General features: G+C 45.4%; 1 protein-coding gene across 2 annotated transcripts in view; it reads right to left on the minus strand.

Annotated features, from left to right (window-relative positions):
- Nucleotides 1-20,385, minus strand: part of COL4A6 (collagen type IV alpha 6 chain) — a 447,495-nt gene that overhangs the window by 49,340 nt on the left and 377,770 nt on the right. For both annotated transcript variants that reach the window (XM_073547638.1, XM_073547637.1), the window contains 4 exons: nt 19,691-19,762; nt 4,983-5,090; nt 4,678-4,899; nt 3,934-4,095 (listed from right to left, as the gene is read on the minus strand). In XM_073547638.1, the coding sequence (XP_073403739.1) occupies nt 3,934-4,095; nt 4,678-4,899; nt 4,983-5,090; nt 19,691-19,762 (564 nt within the window). The remainder of the gene's footprint in view (nt 1-3,933; nt 4,096-4,677; nt 4,900-4,982; nt 5,091-19,690; nt 19,763-20,385) is intronic.

The raw sequence follows: 20,385 nt of genomic DNA on the forward strand, positions 1-20,385 counted from the left end.
ATCAGCTCTATTAAGTACAATTTTTACAATGCAAATGTATCTGGATATGCTGATAGCTTTGGAAGTTTTAACACTGACAGATGTAAGGTTCTGCACTTGGTAAGAAAAAATATAAAAAATACATGACAAGATAACTTACTAAACCAAGGATAAAACATGGGAAAGGAATTTTAGTTGACAAAAAGCCTAACTGTAGCACCCAGCGTCAAGCAGCTGCTGCAAAGGCAAATAATAATATAGTGTACATCTAAAAAAGGCACACATGTTCATGATTAAAAAATAATGATGCCACTTTACAAACTATTCATACCGTATAATGAATATTCTGTACAGTTTGTGTACACTAGTGTACAAGAAAGTCATTTTAGAGCTTGAGCATGTTTAAAGGTGGGTGACTAAAATATTAAATGCAATGAAAAGATGATCAAAGCTTGTGCAACTGAATTTAGACTAATGATGGAGTGGAGACCTGGTATCTACACAGTCAAAGTCAAACATTTGGATACACAAGATTATGCAATGTTTTTTTGTTTATTTTTATTGGAATGTGCAAACCATGAAGAAACACATATGGAAGCAAGGAGTAAAGAGACACGTGTGAATCATATGTATTTAACCTTATATTCAGCAATGTACCCTGCTTTATAATCTGATGACAGTATTATGCTCTCTAGGCATTATCTCAAGCAGCGTTATAAGGTAGTCACCTGGATTGGCTTCCATTGAACAGGTATCCCTCGTGAAGAGGTCATTTGTGGAATCACTGGCCTTCAGAAAGTGTTTGGGACCATCAAGTGTTAGTACACAGTTCTATTCAGGCCTGAGCACTTTTCCACATATTCTAGCCTTGAATATGGCAAGAATCAGTTGAACAAGTAAAGACAAACGACAGTCCAACATTTCTTTATGGCATGGAAGTCGGTCAATCCGGAACATTGCTAGAACCTTGAAGGGATCCTTAAGTCATGATAAACATCAATTGCTGTGATGAAATTGGCTCTAATGAGGACATTCTCAGGAAAGTAAGACCAACAATGACCTCTGCTGGAGAGGATATGATCATCAGAGTTGCAAATTTCAAAAATGCAAACTGACAGCACCTCAGACAACAACCTTCATGTACGTAGTCAAAATTGTTGGTACTCCTCGTTTGATGATAGAAAAACCCACAATGGTGACAGAAAAAACTTGAATCTGACAAAAGTAATAATAAATCAAAAATTTGTGAAAATGAACAAATGAAAGTCAGACATTGCTTTTCAGCCATGCTTCCACAGAATATTTTAAAAAATAAAACTTATGAAATAGGCCTGGACAGAAATGAGGGTTCCCTTAACTTAATATTTTCTTGCACAACCTTTTGAGGCAATCACTGCAATCAAACGATTCCTGTAACTGTCAATGAGACTTCTGCACCTCTCGACAGGTATTTTGGCCCACTCCTCAAGAGCAAACTGCTCCAGTTGTCTCGTGTTTGAAGGTTGCTTTTTCCAGACGGCATGGTTCATCTCTTTCCGAAGATGCTCAATAGGATTTACTTCAGGGCTCATAGAAGGTCAATTCATAATAGTCCAATATTTTCCTCTTAGCCATTCTTACTTTGCTGTTGGTGTTTCATTCCAAACTCAAGGTACACTTACCCAGCATGGCTACCACAGCATTGTGCAATGATGTGTCATACCATCTGATTTGCACTAAGCAGGACCATCATTGCAATAGGACAATGACTGAGAACACATTTCCAGGCTATGTAACAGCTATGTGACCAATAGGGACAGGGATGGAGTGCTCCTCAACACAATCAAGATGATTTGGGATGAGATAGTTTTGGATGAGTTGGACTGTGAAGGCAAAGCATCAAACAAGTTCTCAGAACTTCTGGGCACTCCTTCAAGACTGTTGGTAAGCCATTCCTGGTGAGTATATGGTAAAGATGCTTGAGAGAATGCAAAGGGGGTGTAATGCTGTCATCAGAGTAAAAGGGGTTACTTGGAGGAATCTTAGGTTTAACACATATTCTGGTTTGTTTAACTTAGGCTAGTTTCACACTAGCGTTTAAACGACGCGCGCATGGCGCCGCTAAGCCACGCCCCCTGCCGGCTCCCTGCCCGCCCCTTCCTGTTATCGCCTCCTCCGAGCGCAGAGGGCTGCATGCGTTATGCGCACCCTATCTTTAGCATAGGGTGCGCAGGCCGTGCGCAACTATGAATATAGCGTGCGCTGCGCATTTTTGAATGTGCGCCGTGCGCGCCAAAATGCAACATGCTGCGTTCGGCGCGCACGGCGCACCTCCAAAAATGCGCAGCGCACGCTATATTCATAGTTGCGCACGGCCTGCGCACCCTATGCTAAAGATAGGGTGCGCATAACGCATGCAGCCCTCTGCGCTCGGAGGAGGCGATAACAGGAAGGGGCGGGCAGGGAACCGGCAGTGGGCGTGGCTTAGCGGCGCCGTGCGCGCGTCGTTTAAACGCTAGTGTGAAACTAGCCTTAGGTTTTCTTTCTTCCTTATTTCCTTATGTGTACCTTGGTGGTTTTGCTGCCTTCAGTCTGAATCTATAATGTGAACATTCCAATGAAATCCACTGCATGAAAAGGAGTTCAACATTTTGATCAATACTGTATAAAAAATATCGAAGGTCAATACAGAGATCTTTATCCATGATCTATTTATACACAGAAAATTATCTATGACAAGGGGACATCCACTACATCTAGAGAAACAAGGTTTGTACACCACATAGAAGGTGATTCTTTCTTTGAAAGTAGTAGAAAAAGACTTCAAATCTGCCTGAATCCATTTCTCGAGTACAACTTATATACTACCAGCTAAAATATCAATTTCTCTTTGATCCAGAAATATGAAAGCGATTGACTAAAAAGGGTTTTCTCACAAAGTACATTTTAATCAACAGATCTTGAAATAATAATAATTTCCACAATTGGATGCATAAAAAAAATGTTCCTGAGATAATCTTCTAAATGTGCTCCTGTACAGTGTAATGGCTGTGTCTGAACGTGCAGGATCATGGTCTGATCAAACAACAGCTCCTGGGCAGAGGAGGACTCAAAAGAGTATACAGACATTACAGCAGGGGATCACAGCTGATTATTTCTGCCTGTTTTTATGGAGAAACATTACCATTTTTAGCATGCTCATTTAAAAGGCAACTAATCAGGGGAAAATATTACCGGTGATGAAATATATTGTCCATTAATGAAATATCCTGTAATTGAAATATCTTGTCCATTACACTGGTATCCCACATAATAATGGTATAGGCTTTTCCTGCTGATACTGCCAAGCCTGGATGAACTCTTTGAATACAACTTATCTGCTGTATTATCTTATAGTGGGCCATCCCTCTGTTTGCTTGGACTATTATTGGAATCTTTCCATACAATCTGTGTTATTTATCCACCTGGGCTTTTCTCCTTCTCTGCACAGTTTTATAATATGTAATATGTGGCTACTTTTTACTTTTGTAACATTCAGACATGACACAATTGTTTTTCTTTTGATCTGTTGTGTCACAATAATCCATCGATCTGCGGCTTCTTCTTTTTTATGTCCTGCTTTTATTTTTCCCTCTAAAGACGACTTATTCCTGAATATTTATGTGACCATGAGTACAATAAATGAGTAATAATGACAATAAACACCAGTAACACGTAATACTAAAATCATTATCAAACAGTAAATCACAGTATAACAAGTATTTTGGTGGACTGGTGTACTTACCGAACTGTTACATTATTGCACCTGAGATACAGATACAAACTTTACCATCAAACATCATATAGTTTTTCAACATTACAATGGTAACATAAAAGTCTTTTCACTTAGCTATTATAAAAATAGGTCCTTCCTGACAGATAGAAAATGTAATGCTTTTCTATAAAATTCAGAGCATTTTTTACAGACTTTCATACCTGGTGACCCTTGAAATCCAGTCTCTCCCACAGGACCTTGTCTTCCTTTTATACCAGCATCACCTCCAAATCCTTGTGCTCCTCTTGGACCTTGGTTTCCAGGAAATCCTGGATTACCTTTTTCCCCTTTAGCACCCATAAGTCCAGGGCGCCCATCTAATCCTATTAGGCAGAAACCAAAAGAAAACGCAGCATCAGAAGCAAATATAGTAAAGTCTTTATTATCAACTTGACAGTGTGGAAACCATGATAAAAAGCTATCCATAGACAGGCCAAACCTGCCTTCTTTAGCAGGTCTTATCAATTATTTAATGTGTATGGAGGCCACCAACTTTATATTTACAATGCCAGTGGAAACAAGGATCGGGGTTTTAAATGTCAACACAGGATCAATTAATTCTCCCGGGAAATAAGCCTCTGCCAAAGGTGATTTAAGTGGCCTTTTCATATTGATGACATATGAACTCAACCAGCTTCCACAGTCCCACAAGACAGTGAGCATATGTGCTCAATTTAAAGAAGGGAATGAGAATAAGCTCACTTTACCGAAGAACAAGCGGTGAGATATGTTAAAACGTAACATGATTGATGATCCTTTCTCCCAACCTCTGTTGTCAGGCATGTATCAGTCTGTCCTCTTGCATAATATCATTAACCAATCATCCTACTGTTAATATGTAAAGTCAACTTGAAATCTACGCATCTAAATTCCACTAATTACATCCAAGTACGCTTACACCTTACCTTTCTGGCCATCAAAACCAGATTCTCCTCTAATTCCTTTATCTCCTATGACACCAGGTCTTCCAGGCTCACCAGGAGGACCAGGTTCAGCACCCAAAACTTCACCACGTGCTCCCTTAAAACCAGATACACCAGGAATTCCTATCTTTCCTGCCAGTCCATCAATGCCATCCAAGCCAGGAAAACCAACAGGACCTTCTTCTCCCCGAGGTCCGGTAAATCCTGAAAAACAAATGGAGTAGGCCATTATGAAAAATATTATGTTACCTAGCCATCTGAAAACTTCTTGCATACTTGGTTCATACCTGGAGGGCCTGGAAATCCACCAATCCCTGGACTACCTGGTTGTCCTTTAGCACCATCAAAACCACGTAGCCCAGGAATTCCTGAGAATCCTTTTTCACCCCTGGTACCTAATAACAAAATGATTCATTTAATTATTTGTCTTCTTTTAAAATAGGACCAAATATATATGCATTGCTGCTTACAAAAACCTTAATAACAGAAAATGCACGGAAAATTAAAATATCTCAGAAATTCCTCCCTCAATCTCATCCTATTTTGTCTCATAGTACAATTAAAATGGAAAAATATATAAAGAAATGTTCTCTGCGTGCCTCAGGCATGTGCCTGTGTGTAGCTGTAAGACAACTGGCTGCAGCAGAAGTTCTTTCCATTGTGCCATTTGCAGTGGATGATGGAGTTGGTGTAATAAGCAGTTGCTGGGATGCAGTAACACAAATGCTGCAGAGCAGGGATCAACTATGTTTAATTATTTAACAGTGGGAAAACTCCTCACAGGGAGATTCCAGGGCAAACAAAGAGTACAAAGGTAAAACTAAATAAAAGTTGGTTAACTAAACAGTCTCTTGTTAATGGTTCCACTTATTGTTACTCCGCAGCCTGTCACTCTCTGAAGGCCGCATCGGTAGCACAATGCCGGCGGTGTTCGGTGTAATGTCTGCTGGCGTCCTCGCCTAGCACACAGTCCTTCTGGCTGGAGCGGGCTGTCTCCAGTTTTGCCCGCTGAGCCACTAGTCCATATATGTGTGGAGTAAGAAAGTAGAGCTCTCCACAAGTTTCCTCCCGGCGCGGGTCTCCTTGAGACAACTGCCGTGACCTGAAGGTCTGTGCCGCAATGCTTTACTCGGCGTGCGCCTCTCTGGATATCAGCCGACACTCGGACGTTCGTATTGCAATGCTCTGTCGATCGCACGCTCTTCTGCACACCCGTAGGTTTTGGTGAGTCCCTCACTACACCGCGGCCTGTCGCTCCCTTCACAGCAGTTGCGGTCTGAACCTCTGGTGGGAAGACCGCTTCAGTTGCCGCGCAACCCAATTTACCGCACACTGACTGGCCACGCCCCTTTCACCCTGGTTACTGGCTCGCTCCAGCTGCAATCTCGTTCCAGGAACAGGAGGTTCAGCCCCAGCAGTTCCAGACCCGACGCTTCAGCAGCCGTAGTAGCCCGGTCCTCCCTTCTACATCCCCGCCTTCCTTTAGCTCGCCACTCCACGGGCGAGAGTTCCTTCACCAGTCATTCACACGTCTTGACTTCTTGGATAATTCTCTGCCAGATAAACTGATCTTGTTCGTAGCGTGCGGGAGGAGGCACTCCAGCTGTGGTTCGCTCTGACCGGCGTAGTTTGGGCTGACTTGTGGGCAGTAAAGGGATGCTCTGACCCGGTGGGTCTGTTGTTTTAGCGATTTCCAGCATGGGAAACTCAGTGTTCATCCCCCTATGGGGGTAAGTGGCACATCATTGAGGCTTGGGCATGGAGCTAACATTTCCTCTTCTTCATCAAATTCGGGAACCGGAGCTGGAAGCACCTCCCTGTTTTTTTCCAACTCTTCCCTACTTTTGGGTTCCTTGGACAAGCAGGGCCGCAACATGCTACGATGGACTACTCTAGTGGGTGCTTCCCCTCCTATTCAGGACCAACCCGTTGTATCACAAGGTGTGGAGTCCACTCCCACCGACTTTCCAATTTTCCCCGGGGCTGCTTATTCCAGACGAAGACCCGGGTCTCAGAGCTGTCCCGTGAATAGGTGATGCCTCATGGTGCTTAAGTTCCTGAAAGTTCGTCTGCACCAGTCGACGGAGAGTCTGAAATCGGTGTCAGTGTTCCTTAACCCAAGAGGACACCCCTGTTCACGGATTGTCCTTCTCTGGGTCCAGTTCCAGCTCTGCAATCTCTTGTCCTTTTTGCCCGAACAACAAGGTGTATGGCGTGAATCCGGTCGTGCTGTGCACTCGGTTGTTGTACACCCACATCAACTCTGCCACAAACTCAGGCCACCGTATCTTCCGGTCTTCTTCCAAAGTACGTAACATCTGGATTAATGTTCAAATAAAGCGTTCACACGTCCCATTCCCTTAAGGGTGGTTTGGAGTAGTTCTGGACTTCCCATTCCTGTACAAACAGTGCAGTTCTTCCATAACTCGTCCTTGGAAGCAGGTGCCTTTCTCAGAGTGGATCCTTTTTGGGCAGCCATACACACGGATGAAATCTCGCAAGATAGCCTGTGCAGCTGATTTGGCGGTCTGATCTCTAGTTGGAGTTACCACAGCAAACTTGGTGAAGTGGTGGGTCATCATCAGACAATATTCATAGCCAAGATGCGCTGGTTCTACAGTCAGATAGTCAATCATCAATAGTTCCAAAGAGGCGGAGGTCACAATGGTCTGTGTTGGGGCCCGCTGTTATGGGGGTTTAGACAGCTCACAGCTTCTGCATTGTTGACACGCATCTTCCACCACATTCCTCAGTCGTGGGTGATACACCAAATTCTGAAGCCACTGGAATATTTTCTCTGCACCGAAGTGCTACAATCTTGATTGACTTCTCCGGGAGTACTACTTGTCAAGTGACTCCAGCTTCTTGCAACAGCTGTACTTTCCAATACAAACAATCCTTCTCTCAAGCTGAGTCTTTCCCATTGTCCCAGAATCCGCAGGACACCTGAGGACAGTGCATTCCTCTCCCTCAGACTAGGAAGTTGTTTCAATGCCACCCACTGTCGCAGCTGGGCAGTCTCTTTGTCCATTTGTTGGAGTTGGAACCAGTCGTCTCAGGACTGTCCTAGGACCTGATCTTCAGACTCCTCCTCGATCTGTCCATGCGTTGCCACCAAAGAGGTAGACAGGTTTCGGAATCCAGGAATCTCTTCTGCCTCAAGCTCCTCATCTCGGTCACATCCAGGATGTTCGTGTGTCACCCTGGAGAGTGTGTCGGCATGAGTATTCTCGGCCTTGGCCCGGTACACAATCTTGTACCGATACTTCGCCTTGCGGGCCACCCATCGTTGCTCCAGGGCCCCTAGCCTTGCACTCTCAAGGTGGGCTAAGGGGTTGATGTTCGTCCTCACCAGAATCTCTAATCCAGATAAGTACTCTGCGAACTTGTCAGTCATGGCCAACAGCTCCAACTTGAAAGAGCTACAATTGTCTGAATTTCGCTCTGAATCATGCAGGGACCGGCTCGCGTAGGCTATCACCCATTCTTTTTCTCCTTGTACTTGCGACAGGGCTGCTCCTAAGACATGTAGTCTCCCTTCAGTGTGAAGGATGAATGGCTGTGAAAAATCAGTATAAGCGAGTATGGGGGCCTCGGTGAGGGCCATTTTCAACTCTCGTAAGGCTTCCCCTTGTCGGTCTACCCACTGGATGGTCCGGTTCTTTAATCCAGCCGACACTCCCTTCAGCAGTTCCAACAACAAATCGCCGATAGTAGCCAGTAAACCCTAGGAAAGCCAGTACATCTTTCTTAGGAGTGGGCCATTCTTGCACTGCCGCCACTTTCTCTCATGCAGGTCTTACTCCTTCACTCGACACAATGTAATAATAATATAATAATAAATTTTATTTCTATAGCGCCGACATATTCCGCAGCACTTTATATTTCAGAGGGGACTTGTACAGACGATAGACATTACAACATAACAATAATCACATAGATCATAACAGATACCAAGAGGAATGAGGGCCCTGCTCGCAAGCTTACAATCTATGAGGAAAAAAGGGGAGACACGAAAGGTGGGTGGTAATAATTGCCCTGATTGTTTGGACCAGCCATAATGTTAAGTGTGTAACAGTACGGACACAGAGAGCTAATAGATGCATAAAGCATGTGGAAACATGATACGGGGAACCTGGTTATGGTAAAACTTTTGACTGTGCCACACAGGGATAGTTAGGTTAATGTGTTGAGGCGGTAGGCCAGTCTGAATAAATGAGTTTTCAGGGCACGCTTAAAATTGTAGGGATTGGGGACTACTCGTATTGACCTGGGAAGTGCATTCCAAAGAATTGGCGCAGCACGTGTATAGTCTTGGAGACGGGAGTAGGAGGTTCTGATTATCGAGGATGCTAACCTCAGGTCATCAGCAGAACGGAGGGCACGGGTAGGGTGGTAGACTGAAACAAGGGAGGAGATGTAGGGTGGAGCCATGGAGTGCTTTGTGGGTGAGGGCAATAAGTTTGTACTGGAAGGGAGAAGGGAGTATTTTGTATGCCACAAAATACTCAATTTGCTTATAGAAAAGATGACATTTCTGTGGCTTCACTTTCAGGCCATGCTTCTGTAACCGGCTCAACATTTGTTCTAGTCTCTGTAGGTTCTCATCAAAGGTGGGCGCGTAGACGATGATGTTATCAAGGTAGATCAAGGTATAAAGGTAGATTCAAAATTCAAATCTTCCAAACATTGCTCCATTAAGCGCTGGAACATCCCTGGAGTGTTAGTCAGATTGCACTCGAGCAGTCCCATGGGCAATACAAATGCTGTTTTTAGCCGGTCATGTTCTGCTATTGGCACCTGCCAGTACCCGCTGGCTAGATCAATGGTGGAAAAATACTTCACCCATCCCAGGGCAGAGAGGGACTACTCAGTTTGGGGTAACGGATAAGAGTCCCACACACTGCAGGCGTTCAGCCGCCTATAATCGACACAGAACTGCAGAGTCCCGTCTTTTTTTCTGACTAGCACAATGGGAGCCGGCCACGGACTCTGATTCTCTCGTATTACTCCGCTTTGCAGCATATGAGCCAGCATCTCCTTTACCTCCTTCTACATCTGGGGGGGGTATTTGGCAATATCTCTCTCTGACTGGTGCGGCACACCCGGTAGGAATCTCATGAGCGACAGTCTGAGCGCAACCGAAGTCATCTTCATGGCAGCAGAAACTTCCTTTTAGCACTCCAGTACACCCTCTACTTGCTGCACTTGTTGAGGTGACAATCCCATCAATTCTGCCCACATCCGATCTAAAATTCTACGACCTTCTTTCTGGCTGCCAGGCGGAGACTCCGAAGTGGCTGTAACTGAGTCTAGGGATCCCCTCGCACAACAGACAGTTGTACTATTTCGGGTGGCGTTAGCTTCTCCAGCATGCCCAGGAATTGGGCCATCTCACTCTTGGGTAGAAGGGTGATACTTTTGGTCCCTAGGTTGACACACCGCACTACAATGTTGCCATCTTGAACTGTGGCTAGTGTTCGAGCAACAAGCAATCCAGGGGGTATTTGGTCCATCGCTGATGACTCGATTTGCACCTCCACTCCCTCCAGAGGAGTACAAGCTCGCACTGGCAACGTGAGCACAGTCTGGCCAGGCGGTAAAGTAATCATTGCAGCCACCGGCACCATAACCTTTCCCAAGACTTTTCCATCTTCCGAAGTTTCCTTGGCTTGAGCTGCTTGGATTAGCTTCTGAAACACCTTCCGTTGGGGAGTTCATGGACTTCATTGGTTCAAGAAAGGTCCCTGTGGCTCGCTAATCAGTAGGTGTCCCATGTCCTACAGCACGTTCATCCCCAGAGTCATTACGGGTCCACGACTGGCATCTTCTGTCACCAACACGACCCCCTGGCAGCCTACATCCTTCCCGCATATTGTAATCTCCATCCAGACCACTCCTAAAAGCGGAATGTGCATCTGATTGGCTGCTGTTAGTCTTATTACAGGTCCCCACTCTGGAACCGAGAACTCTGGAAATTGTCGTCTGAAGTAGGCTAACGGCAGAGTAGTCACTTGTGACCCAGTGGCGATCAAGCAGTGAACAGCCCGCTCATTCACTTTGGCCCTGACTGTAGGGCTCGCACAATCTATATTTTCGGGACTACCTTCCCCCTTCTTCCATCTTCCCGACTCCGGGCTGCATCCCTCAGCCGCAGAGCCTACTAGTTTAATGGCGGCCTCGGTGGGGGCCATCTCTGGCTCGCACAGCCTCGAGTATAATGTCCAGTGTACCCACAATTGAAACATATCAGTCCCCCTTCAGAACCAAGAGGTCTCACTCCCTGACGAGGCCTGGTAGCAAGGCGAGATCCTGTACCATTTCTATCTCGGATTGAGGAATCTTCCCTTGGTGGCTCTTGAGCCGGAACAGGGACTTTCCTGAGACGGGTCCATTCTCTCCACATATCTTGAATCTCTTTCCACATCTCTCAGGCCCACTCCAGCTCTGCTGCAGGTGGAGAAGGTACTTCATAGCTACAGACCATCCCTGCCAGGGTCGTCACCCCGTTCCTGCTCTCTTACGTGTGCCTCAGCCCCCACCTCTAAGAAGGTCATACGTGGGCCAGCGTGAAAGCGTTCTCGCAAAGTCTTTTTCAACGATGCAGACCCGACACAAATTGATCTCTCAAAATCCTATCGGGGCCCCACTCCCATGATTCCCACATCTTCCCTTTTTGTAATGTGTGCATGTACCTCCTGCAATGCGTTGATATATTGCGTCACAGTCTCCCCTTCTCGCTGGACACGACCAAATAAATGCATGCGCAACTCTCCAACATTAGTGGGGTCCCTGTGCATCTCCTCCAAAACTTAGACAACTTTTTCAAACGTAATCCACTCATGTGAAGGGCAGAACATCACGGAACATCGGCCCTCCCCGTCTAGTGCCATTAACGCCATCTCCGCCTGTAACGCAGGAGCCATGTGGTGCATTCGCAACATGCTCCTGACCCGTTCAGTCCACAACATCATGTTATCTCCCTTGAACTTCGGGAAATTACTGAGCATTGCCATCAAAGGCAATGGACCTGTGGGTACCCATGGTGGACTGGTCTGCAGCATATGTATCCCCGGACTGCATCCTACCAACTACGCCAAATGTAATAAGGTGCTGGGATGCAGTAACACAAATGCTGCAGAGCAGGGATCAACTATATTTAATTATTTAACAGTGGGAAAACTCCTCACAGGGAGATACCAGGGTAAACAAAGAGTACAAAGGTAAAACTAAATAAAAGTTGGCTAACTAAACAGTCTCTTGTTAACGATTTCACTTATTGTGACCCCGCAGCCTGTCACTCTCTGAAGGCCCCCGTCGGTAGCAGAATGCTGGTGGTGTTTGGTGTAATGTCTGCTAGCGTCCTTGCCTAGCACACAGTCCTTCTTCTGGCAGCAGCGGGCGGTCTCCGGTTTTGCCCGCTGAGCCCCTAGTCTGTGTATATCTGTGGATTAAGAGAGTAGAGCTCTCCACAAGATTCCTCCCGACGCGGATCTCCTTAAGCAGCCACAGTGACCTGAAGGGCTGTGCTGCAATGCTTTACTCGGCGAGCGCCTCTCTGGATATTAGCCGACACCCAGACATTGGTACTACAATGCTCCGTCGATCGCACGCTCCTCTTCGCACCCACCGGTTTCAGCGAGTTCCTCACCATGCCGCCCTTTCAGTTCACGCCGCGGCCTGTCGCTCCCTTCACAGCGGTTGCGGCCTGTCCCTCATCGGCGTTCTGGCGGGAAGACCGCTTCAGTTGCCGCGCAACGCATACCTCACACTGACTGGCCACGCCCCCTTCACCCTGGTTACTGTCTCACTCCGGCTACACTATCGTTCCCCACAGGAACAGGAGGTTTGGCCCCGGCAGTTCCGGACCTGACGCTTCGGCAGACGTAGCAGCCAGGTCCTCCCTTCTACACTGGATTCAACTGGCCATCAGCAAGTCTCATATTACAATTAAATGTCAAACAAATATAAAGAATTCTTCTGTGTGTCTCAAGCATGTGTTGGTGTGTAGCCGTAAGACAACTGGCTGCAGCCGAAGTTCTTTCCATTGTGCCATTTGCAGTTGATGATGGTGCTGGCTTCATTTAACCCCTTCATGACCAAGCCTATTTTGATCTTAATGACCAGGCCATTTTTGGCAATTCTGACCAGTGTCCCTTTATGAGGTAATAACTCAGGAACGCTTCAACGGATCCTAGCGATTCCGAGATTGTTTTTTCGTGACATATTGGGCTTCATGTTAGTGGTAAATTTGGCCAAAATTTAGAAAATTTCGCAATTTTCAAATTTTTATTCTGTTAAACCAGAGAGTTATGTGACACAAAATAGTTACTAAACAACATTTCCCACATGTCTACTTTACATCAGCACAATTTTGGAAACAAAATTTTTTTTTGTTAGGAAGTTATAAGGGTTAAAAGTTGACCAGTGATTTCTCATTTTTACAACAAAATTTACAAAACCATTTTTTTAGGGAACACCTCACATTTGAAGTCACTTTGAGGGGTCTATATGGCAGAAAATACCCAAAAGTGACACCATTCTAAAAACTGCACCCCTCAAGCTACTCAAAATTACATTCAAGAAGATTATTAACCCTTCAGGTGTTTCACAGGAACTAAAGCAACGTGGAAAGAAAGAATGGACATTTTAATTTTTCCAACAAAAAATTTCTTTTAGCATCAATTGTTTCATTTTCACTTGGGCAACAGGATAAAATGGATTCTAGAATTTGTTGGGCAATTTCTCCTGAGTACACCGATACCTCATATGTGCTCATAAACCACTGTTTGGGAGCACGGCAGGGTCCAGAAGGGAAGGAGCGCCATTTGAATGGAAAATTAGCTCCAATCGTTATTGGACACCATGTCTCGTTTAGAGATCCCCTGTGTGCCTAAACAGTGAAAACCCCCCACAAGTGACACCATTTTGGAAACTAGACCCCTTATGGAACTTATCTAGATGTGTAGTGAGCATTTTGAACCCCCAAGTGCTTCACAAAAGTTTACAACACAGAGCAGTGAAAATAAAAAATAATTTTTTTCCTCAAAAGTGATTTTTTTTAGCACGCTATTTTTTATTTTCACATGGCTAACAGGAGAAATTGGACCACAAAAGTTGTTGTCCAGTTCGTCCTGAGTACGCTGGTATCCCACATGTGGGGGGGGGACCACTGTTTGGGCGCACAGCAGGGCTCAGAAGGGAAGGAGCGCCATTTGACTTTTTGAAATTAAAATTACCTCTAATCGTTTTTTTTTTTTTTTTTTATTGTTACTCCAAAGGGACATTGCACTATGGAAAACCATAAGAGGACCTGGACCTTTGATGGACTTTTTAGCTTGTTTTTACTTGGTTCTATTGTGTTGGGAAATCCAGGAACTGAACAAGACCCTATTGTCTACTCCAGAGAAGCTATACTGCTGCTTAGGGATACAGCAAGGCAGCATGCTGCTAATAGACCAGAGGACATTCCACCAGAAATAAGGAAGACTAAGAGAAGAGGTTGCAGAGCTGGAGCCCTCAGGAAAGCTAGAAGAAGGCGCTATAGACCTGCTCTTCCCTCCGTCATTATGGGCAATGTGAGATCACTTGGGAATAAGATGGACGAACTGTCGGCGCTGACCAGACATCATCGGGAATTAAGGGAGAGCAACATGTTGCTGTTTACAGAGACCTGGCTCACCGAAGGTACTCCGGACACTGTTGTCTCGTTGGATGGCTTTAAACTCATTCGCGCGGACAGGACAAGGGAGAGTGGTAAGAGGAAAGGCGGAGGGCTGGCGATATTTGTGGATAGATGGTGTGACTCTAGGCACACTGTGGTCAAAGAGCAAACATGCTGTAAGGACATTGAGCTATTAGCTGTGGGCATGAGACCTTTTTATTTACCGAGGGAACTATCGCATGTAATCATGATAGCTGCATATGTCCCCCCTTCTGCGAAAGCTGATGCCACCACTGAGGTCCTACAATCCACAGTGAGCATGATGCAGTCCCTTCACCCCCAAGCACTCCTTCTGGTTTCGGGAGACGTCAATCATGTGTCTCCAGCATCCATACTACCCAGTTGCACACAGTATGTTACCTGCCTCACTAGAGACAACAAAACATTGGACTTGTTCTTTGCCAATGTGAGAGAGGCATATGCCTCGTCAGCCCTACCGCCCCTTGGAAGATCGGATCACAACCTAGTGCACCTCCAACCCGTGTACAAGCCACTTGTACGAGAGAACCTGCTGTCACTTGCACAGTGAGGATATGGACTGAAGAGAGTGATGATGTTCTGAGAGACTGCTTTGAAACAACCACTTGAGAAGTGCTGCAAGATTCCTATGGTGATGACATGGATGGTCTCACACACTGTATAACGGACTACATTAATTTCTGTGTAGACAACACGGTACCCACAAAAGTAGTGAGGTACTTCTATAACAACAAACCATGGATCAGCCCCGGAATAAAGGCTCTTCTCAAAGAGAAGTTGGCCTTCAGATCAGGTGACAAGGGCAGGCTGAGAGAGGTTCAGAAGGATCTGTAGTATCTAATCAGGCAGGGAAAGGCTAATTATAAGAGAAGGATTGAACTGAAATTGTCACAGAAAAGGATCCATGAAGTCTGGGAGGGTCTAAAGCCTATATCTGGGCATAGACAGACTGTCTCCAGGATGGTTGTAGATAAACAGGGGCTTAATGAACTTAATCTATTCTTTAACAGATTTAATCACACACTGGCTGCTCCTGCCCCTGCATACCATTCACACCTCTCTGCTACAATAACCTCACCCCCTGCTGCAACTTGTCAACTGAGCCAGGGTCAGTTCTTCACAAGTACCCAGGTTGCAAAAGAACTGAATAAGATCAAAGTTTTGAAGGCTGCAGGTCCTGACGGCATCAGTGCAAGGCTAATCAAAACCTGCGGGCACCAGCTGAGTGAGATCATTACATATCTGTTCAATATGAGCCTGAGAATGGCTATAGTACCACAACTGTGGAAATTATCGTGTGTGGTACCAGTTCCGAAGAAACCTTATCCGAAAGACCTTAATGACTATAGACCTGTAGCATTGACATCACACCTGATGAAGGTATTAGAGAGATTGTTTCTCACACGTCTCCGTCCTCTAGTGAGCTCGGATATGGACCCTCTCCAGTTTGCCTACAGGCCGGGCATTGGTGTGGATGATGCCATTATCCACCTTGCTAGATAGGACTCTCTCTCACCTGGAGAAACCTGGGAACACTGTGAGAATAATGTTCTTCGATTTCTCTAGTGCTTTTAACACCATACAGCCAGGTCTACTGAGAGACAAGCTGGGCCTTGTTGGTGTGGACCTCCAACTCTCCACCTGGATCCTTAACTACCTCACGAACCGACCTCAGTTTGTAAAGGTTCGGGACAGTGTGTCAGACACAGTGACCTGCAATACAGGGGCACCTCAAGGTACAGTTCTTGCCCCTTTTCTCTTCACACTGTACACTGCGGATTTTAGGTGCAACTCATCTAGCTGCTACTTGCAGAAGTATTCTGATGACTCTGCAATAGTAGGCCTCATCACAGGAGGAGATGAAAGAGAGTACAGAGATACTAACCAAGCTTTTGTGGAGTGGTGTCAGAGGAACCTCCTTAGGATTAATTCCGGGAAGACCAAGGAATTGATGGTGGACTTTCGCAAGGGCAAAAATCCACCAGTAGTGGTGAACATTCAGGGAAATGACATTGAGATAGTCGACACCTATAAGTACCTTGGTGCGATCCTCAATAATAAGCTTGACTGGGCCCATCACTTGGATGCAGTGTACAGGAAGGGCCAAAGCAGGCTTTATCTGCTCAGAAGGCTGAGAGCCTTCGGAGTTAGAGGGGCACTCCTTGCATCCTTCTTCAACTCTGTTTTGGCATCAGTCATCTTCTTTGGTGTGGCGTGCTGGGGTAGTGGCATATCAACCAGGGACAGGAATAGGCTGGACAAACTGATTAGAAGGGCCAGCTCTGTCCTGGGATGCCCCCTTGACCCAGTTCAGGAAGTAGGAGACAGGAGGATACTGGCCAAGGTGAGCTACATGGTGCAGAATGATTCCCATCCCATGCATGAGACTGTGACAAAGATGTGCAGTACTGTCAGTGACCGGCTACTTCATCCTAAATGTGAGAGGGAGCGCTATCGAAAGTCCTTCCTTCCTGCTGCAGTTAGGCTGTATAACCAGCACTGTCCAAAACGGAGAACGACCCAAACAGAGAACTGATAGATCCAAAGTTGTGACAGTCCGGTTACATTTTTTTTTTTTTTTTCGTATATGTACCTACCTACTGTCAATGTAATGCCTTTATGCATCTGTATCTGTACTTGTTCCTGCCTTGCTGCTGTAATGCTCTGAATATCCCCATGGTGGGACGATTAAAGGATTATCTTATCTTATGTCGTGTTTGGAGAGCCCCTGTGTGCCTAAACATTGGAGCTCCCCCACAAATGACCCCATTTTGGAAACTAGACCCCCCAAGGAACTTATCTAGATGCATAGTGAGCACTTTGAACCCCCAAGTGCGTCACAAAATTTTATAACGCAGAACTGTGAAAATAAAAAATATTTTTTTTCCTCAAAAAATTATTTTTTGGTGCGCAATTTTTTATTTTCACAAGGGTACCAGGAGAAATTGGACCCCAAAAGTTGTTGTCCAGTCTATCCTGAGTACGCTGGTACCCCACATGTGGGGCGACCACTGTTTGGGTACTCGTCGGGGCTCGGAAGGGAAGTAGTGACATTATGAAATGCTGACTTTGATGGAATGGTCTGCGGGCGTCATGTTACATTTGCAGAGCCCCTGATGTACCTAAACTGTGGAAATCCCCCACAAGTGACCCCATTTTGGAAACTAGACCCCCCAAGGAACTTATCTAGATGTGTCATGAGCACTTTGTACCCCCGAGTGCTTCACAGAAGTTTATAACACAAAGCTGTGAAAATAAAAAAATATCTTTTTTCCTCAAAAAATGATTTTTTAGCTCGCAAATTTTTATTTTCACAAGGGTAACAGGAGAAATTGGACCCCAAAAGTTGTTGTCCAGTTTTTCCTGAGTACGCTGGTACCCTATATATGGGGGGGGGGAACCATTGTTTGGGCACACCTAAGGGCTCGGAATGGAAGTAGTGACGTTTTGAAATGCAGTCTTTGATGGAATGATCTGTGGTCATCGTTACGTTTGCAGAGCCCCAGATGTGCCTAAACAGTAGAAACCCCCACAAGTGACCCCATTTTGGAAACTAGACCTTCCAAGGAACTTGTCTAGATGTCTGGTGAGCACTTTGAACCCCCAAGTGCTTCACAGAAGTTTATAACACAAAGATGTGAAAATAAAAAATCATTTTTTTCCCACAAAAATATTTTAGCCCCCAATTTTTTATTTTCCCAAGGGTAACAGGAGAAATTAGACCCCCAATGTTGTTGTGCAGTTTTTCCTGAGTACGCTGATACCCCATATGTTGGGGTAAACCACTGTTTGGGCACACGTCGGGGCTTGGAAGGGAGGGAGCACCGTTTGAATTTTTAAACGCAAAATTGACTGGAATCAATGGTTGCACCATTTCACGTTTGGAGACCCCCTGATGTGCCTAAACAGTGGAAACCCCTCAATTCTAACTCCAACCCTAATCCCAACACACCCCTAACCACAGCCCTAAACCCAACACATCACTAACCCTAATCCCAACCCAAACTATAACCCCAACACACCCCTAACCATAATCCCAACCCTAACCATAGTCCTAACCACAAGCCTAACCCTAATCCCAACCCTAACCCCAACACATCCCTAACCCTAATTTTAACCCTAATTCCGACTCTAACCTTAATTCTAACCCTAATTCCAACCCTAACCCTAATTCCACTCTAACCCTAATTCCAACCCTAACCCTAATTCCAACCCTAACCCTATTTACAACCCTAACCCTATTTCCAAACCTAACCCTAATTCTAACCCTATTTCCAAACCTAACCCTAATGGAAAAATAAAAATAAAAATAATTTCTTTATTTCATTATTCGTTCCTGCCTCTGGGAGTGATAAAGGGGGGGGGTTATTTACTTTTCATTATATTTTGATCACTGTGAGAGTTTATCACAGTGATCAAAATGAATGAATGGAATCTGTAGCCGACGGGCGCACTGTGCATGCGCTCGCCATTTTCCAATATGGCGGCGCCCATGGTCCGGGACCGTGGGACACCAGGAGCGATAGCGGCACTCAGTAGGTACCGGGCGGTGGGAGGGGAGGTAATCGTAAGGCAGGGGGAGCGGAGGGAAGGCTGGGGGAGCAGATGATGACAGCGGCGTCACATCGCCGCTGTCATTCAGTGGCGAGGGGCAGATCGCCCCGTTAACCGGGGGGGAGGGGGGAGGATCGGTGTCACCAGCCATGTCCGATGCTACTGCAGCATCGGACATGGCTGGATTGTAATATTTCATCAATTTTCATTGATGAAATATTACTATCGCTCTGATTGGCTGTTTCACTTTTAACAGCCAATCAGAGCGATCCTAGCCACGTGGGTGCGAAGCCACGCCCCATGTGGTGAAGTACAAAGCCCCCTGTATCTGCGGGTTGGGTGACCTTTCAGTGACCCCGGTCACCCGACCCGCAGGGGGGCTTTAGAGTCATGACGCCACATAGGCGTCACTGGTCATAATGGCACAGGTTTTCATGACGCCTATGTGGCGTCATTGGTCGGGAAGGGGTTAACTGGCCATCAGCAAGTCTCAAATTACAATTAAATGTCAAACACATATAAAGAATTCTTCAGTGTGTCTCAGCCATGTCACTGTGTGTGGTTGTAAGACAATTGGCTGCAGCAGAAACCCCTTTTGCTGTGACCTGTTTGCACTTGGTGAAGGGAGTGGGCTTCAACAGACCATCAGCCAAAGATGTAACTGATCGACAGGAAATGAAGTACTGTGTTATTTGCACAATTTTTGCAAGGCTATATGTATAGACATTCTTAAAATACCTGGAAGTCCGGAGTTGCCAGGAGTTCCTGGATCTCCAACGTCTCCAGCAATGATACACGGCAACGTCAAGCCTGGCAGAACAATAATCAGTTAATTTATGAGAAATGACATTTCGTTTGCATGCCACAACCAAACTTAAGAGGCAGATGAAAACATCGGACGTGCATTGAATGATGTAAAAGATGCTGTAATGTGGGTTAAGGCTATGATTTAAACATATCAAACATTATGGATGATGATTAATTTATGACCAGTGAATGAATCTCAAATGATGCAAAAGTGCCAATAAGTGCACATACAGCCCTTCTTCCTATATGCAATAGCCCCACTATCTAATGTTCCACTCCTATAAAATGATGCCTGGAAATGGAACAAATAAAATTTATTATTTTACTATCCATTAGCAACCTTCAACTAATTCTTGCACAGTACCCTAGCCATGTAAATGAAACCTGATGGCGTGGCTCAGATTGAATAAACAGGACAACTGTGAAGAAACCACTTATTCTAATCATCTTATGGTCAACTAAAGCTTAAAGCTATTGCTAGTATACAGCAAATCTGTTTAGGTTTACTAGCTACTTTACAATAAAATTGCATTATTTTATTAGAATTACTAAAAGGACAAAATGTACATTTAAAACAGTGCCAATAGTGCATGGTGATGAGCCAAAGAAGATAAGTGGCACCACCA

Source organism: Dendrobates tinctorius, unplaced genomic scaffold (assembly GCF_039654945.1).
Source record: "Dendrobates tinctorius isolate UK_male_01 unplaced genomic scaffold, ASM3965494v1 ptg000154l, whole genome shotgun sequence".
Taxonomy (NCBI): Eukaryota; Metazoa; Chordata; class Amphibia; order Anura; family Dendrobatidae; genus Dendrobates; species Dendrobates tinctorius.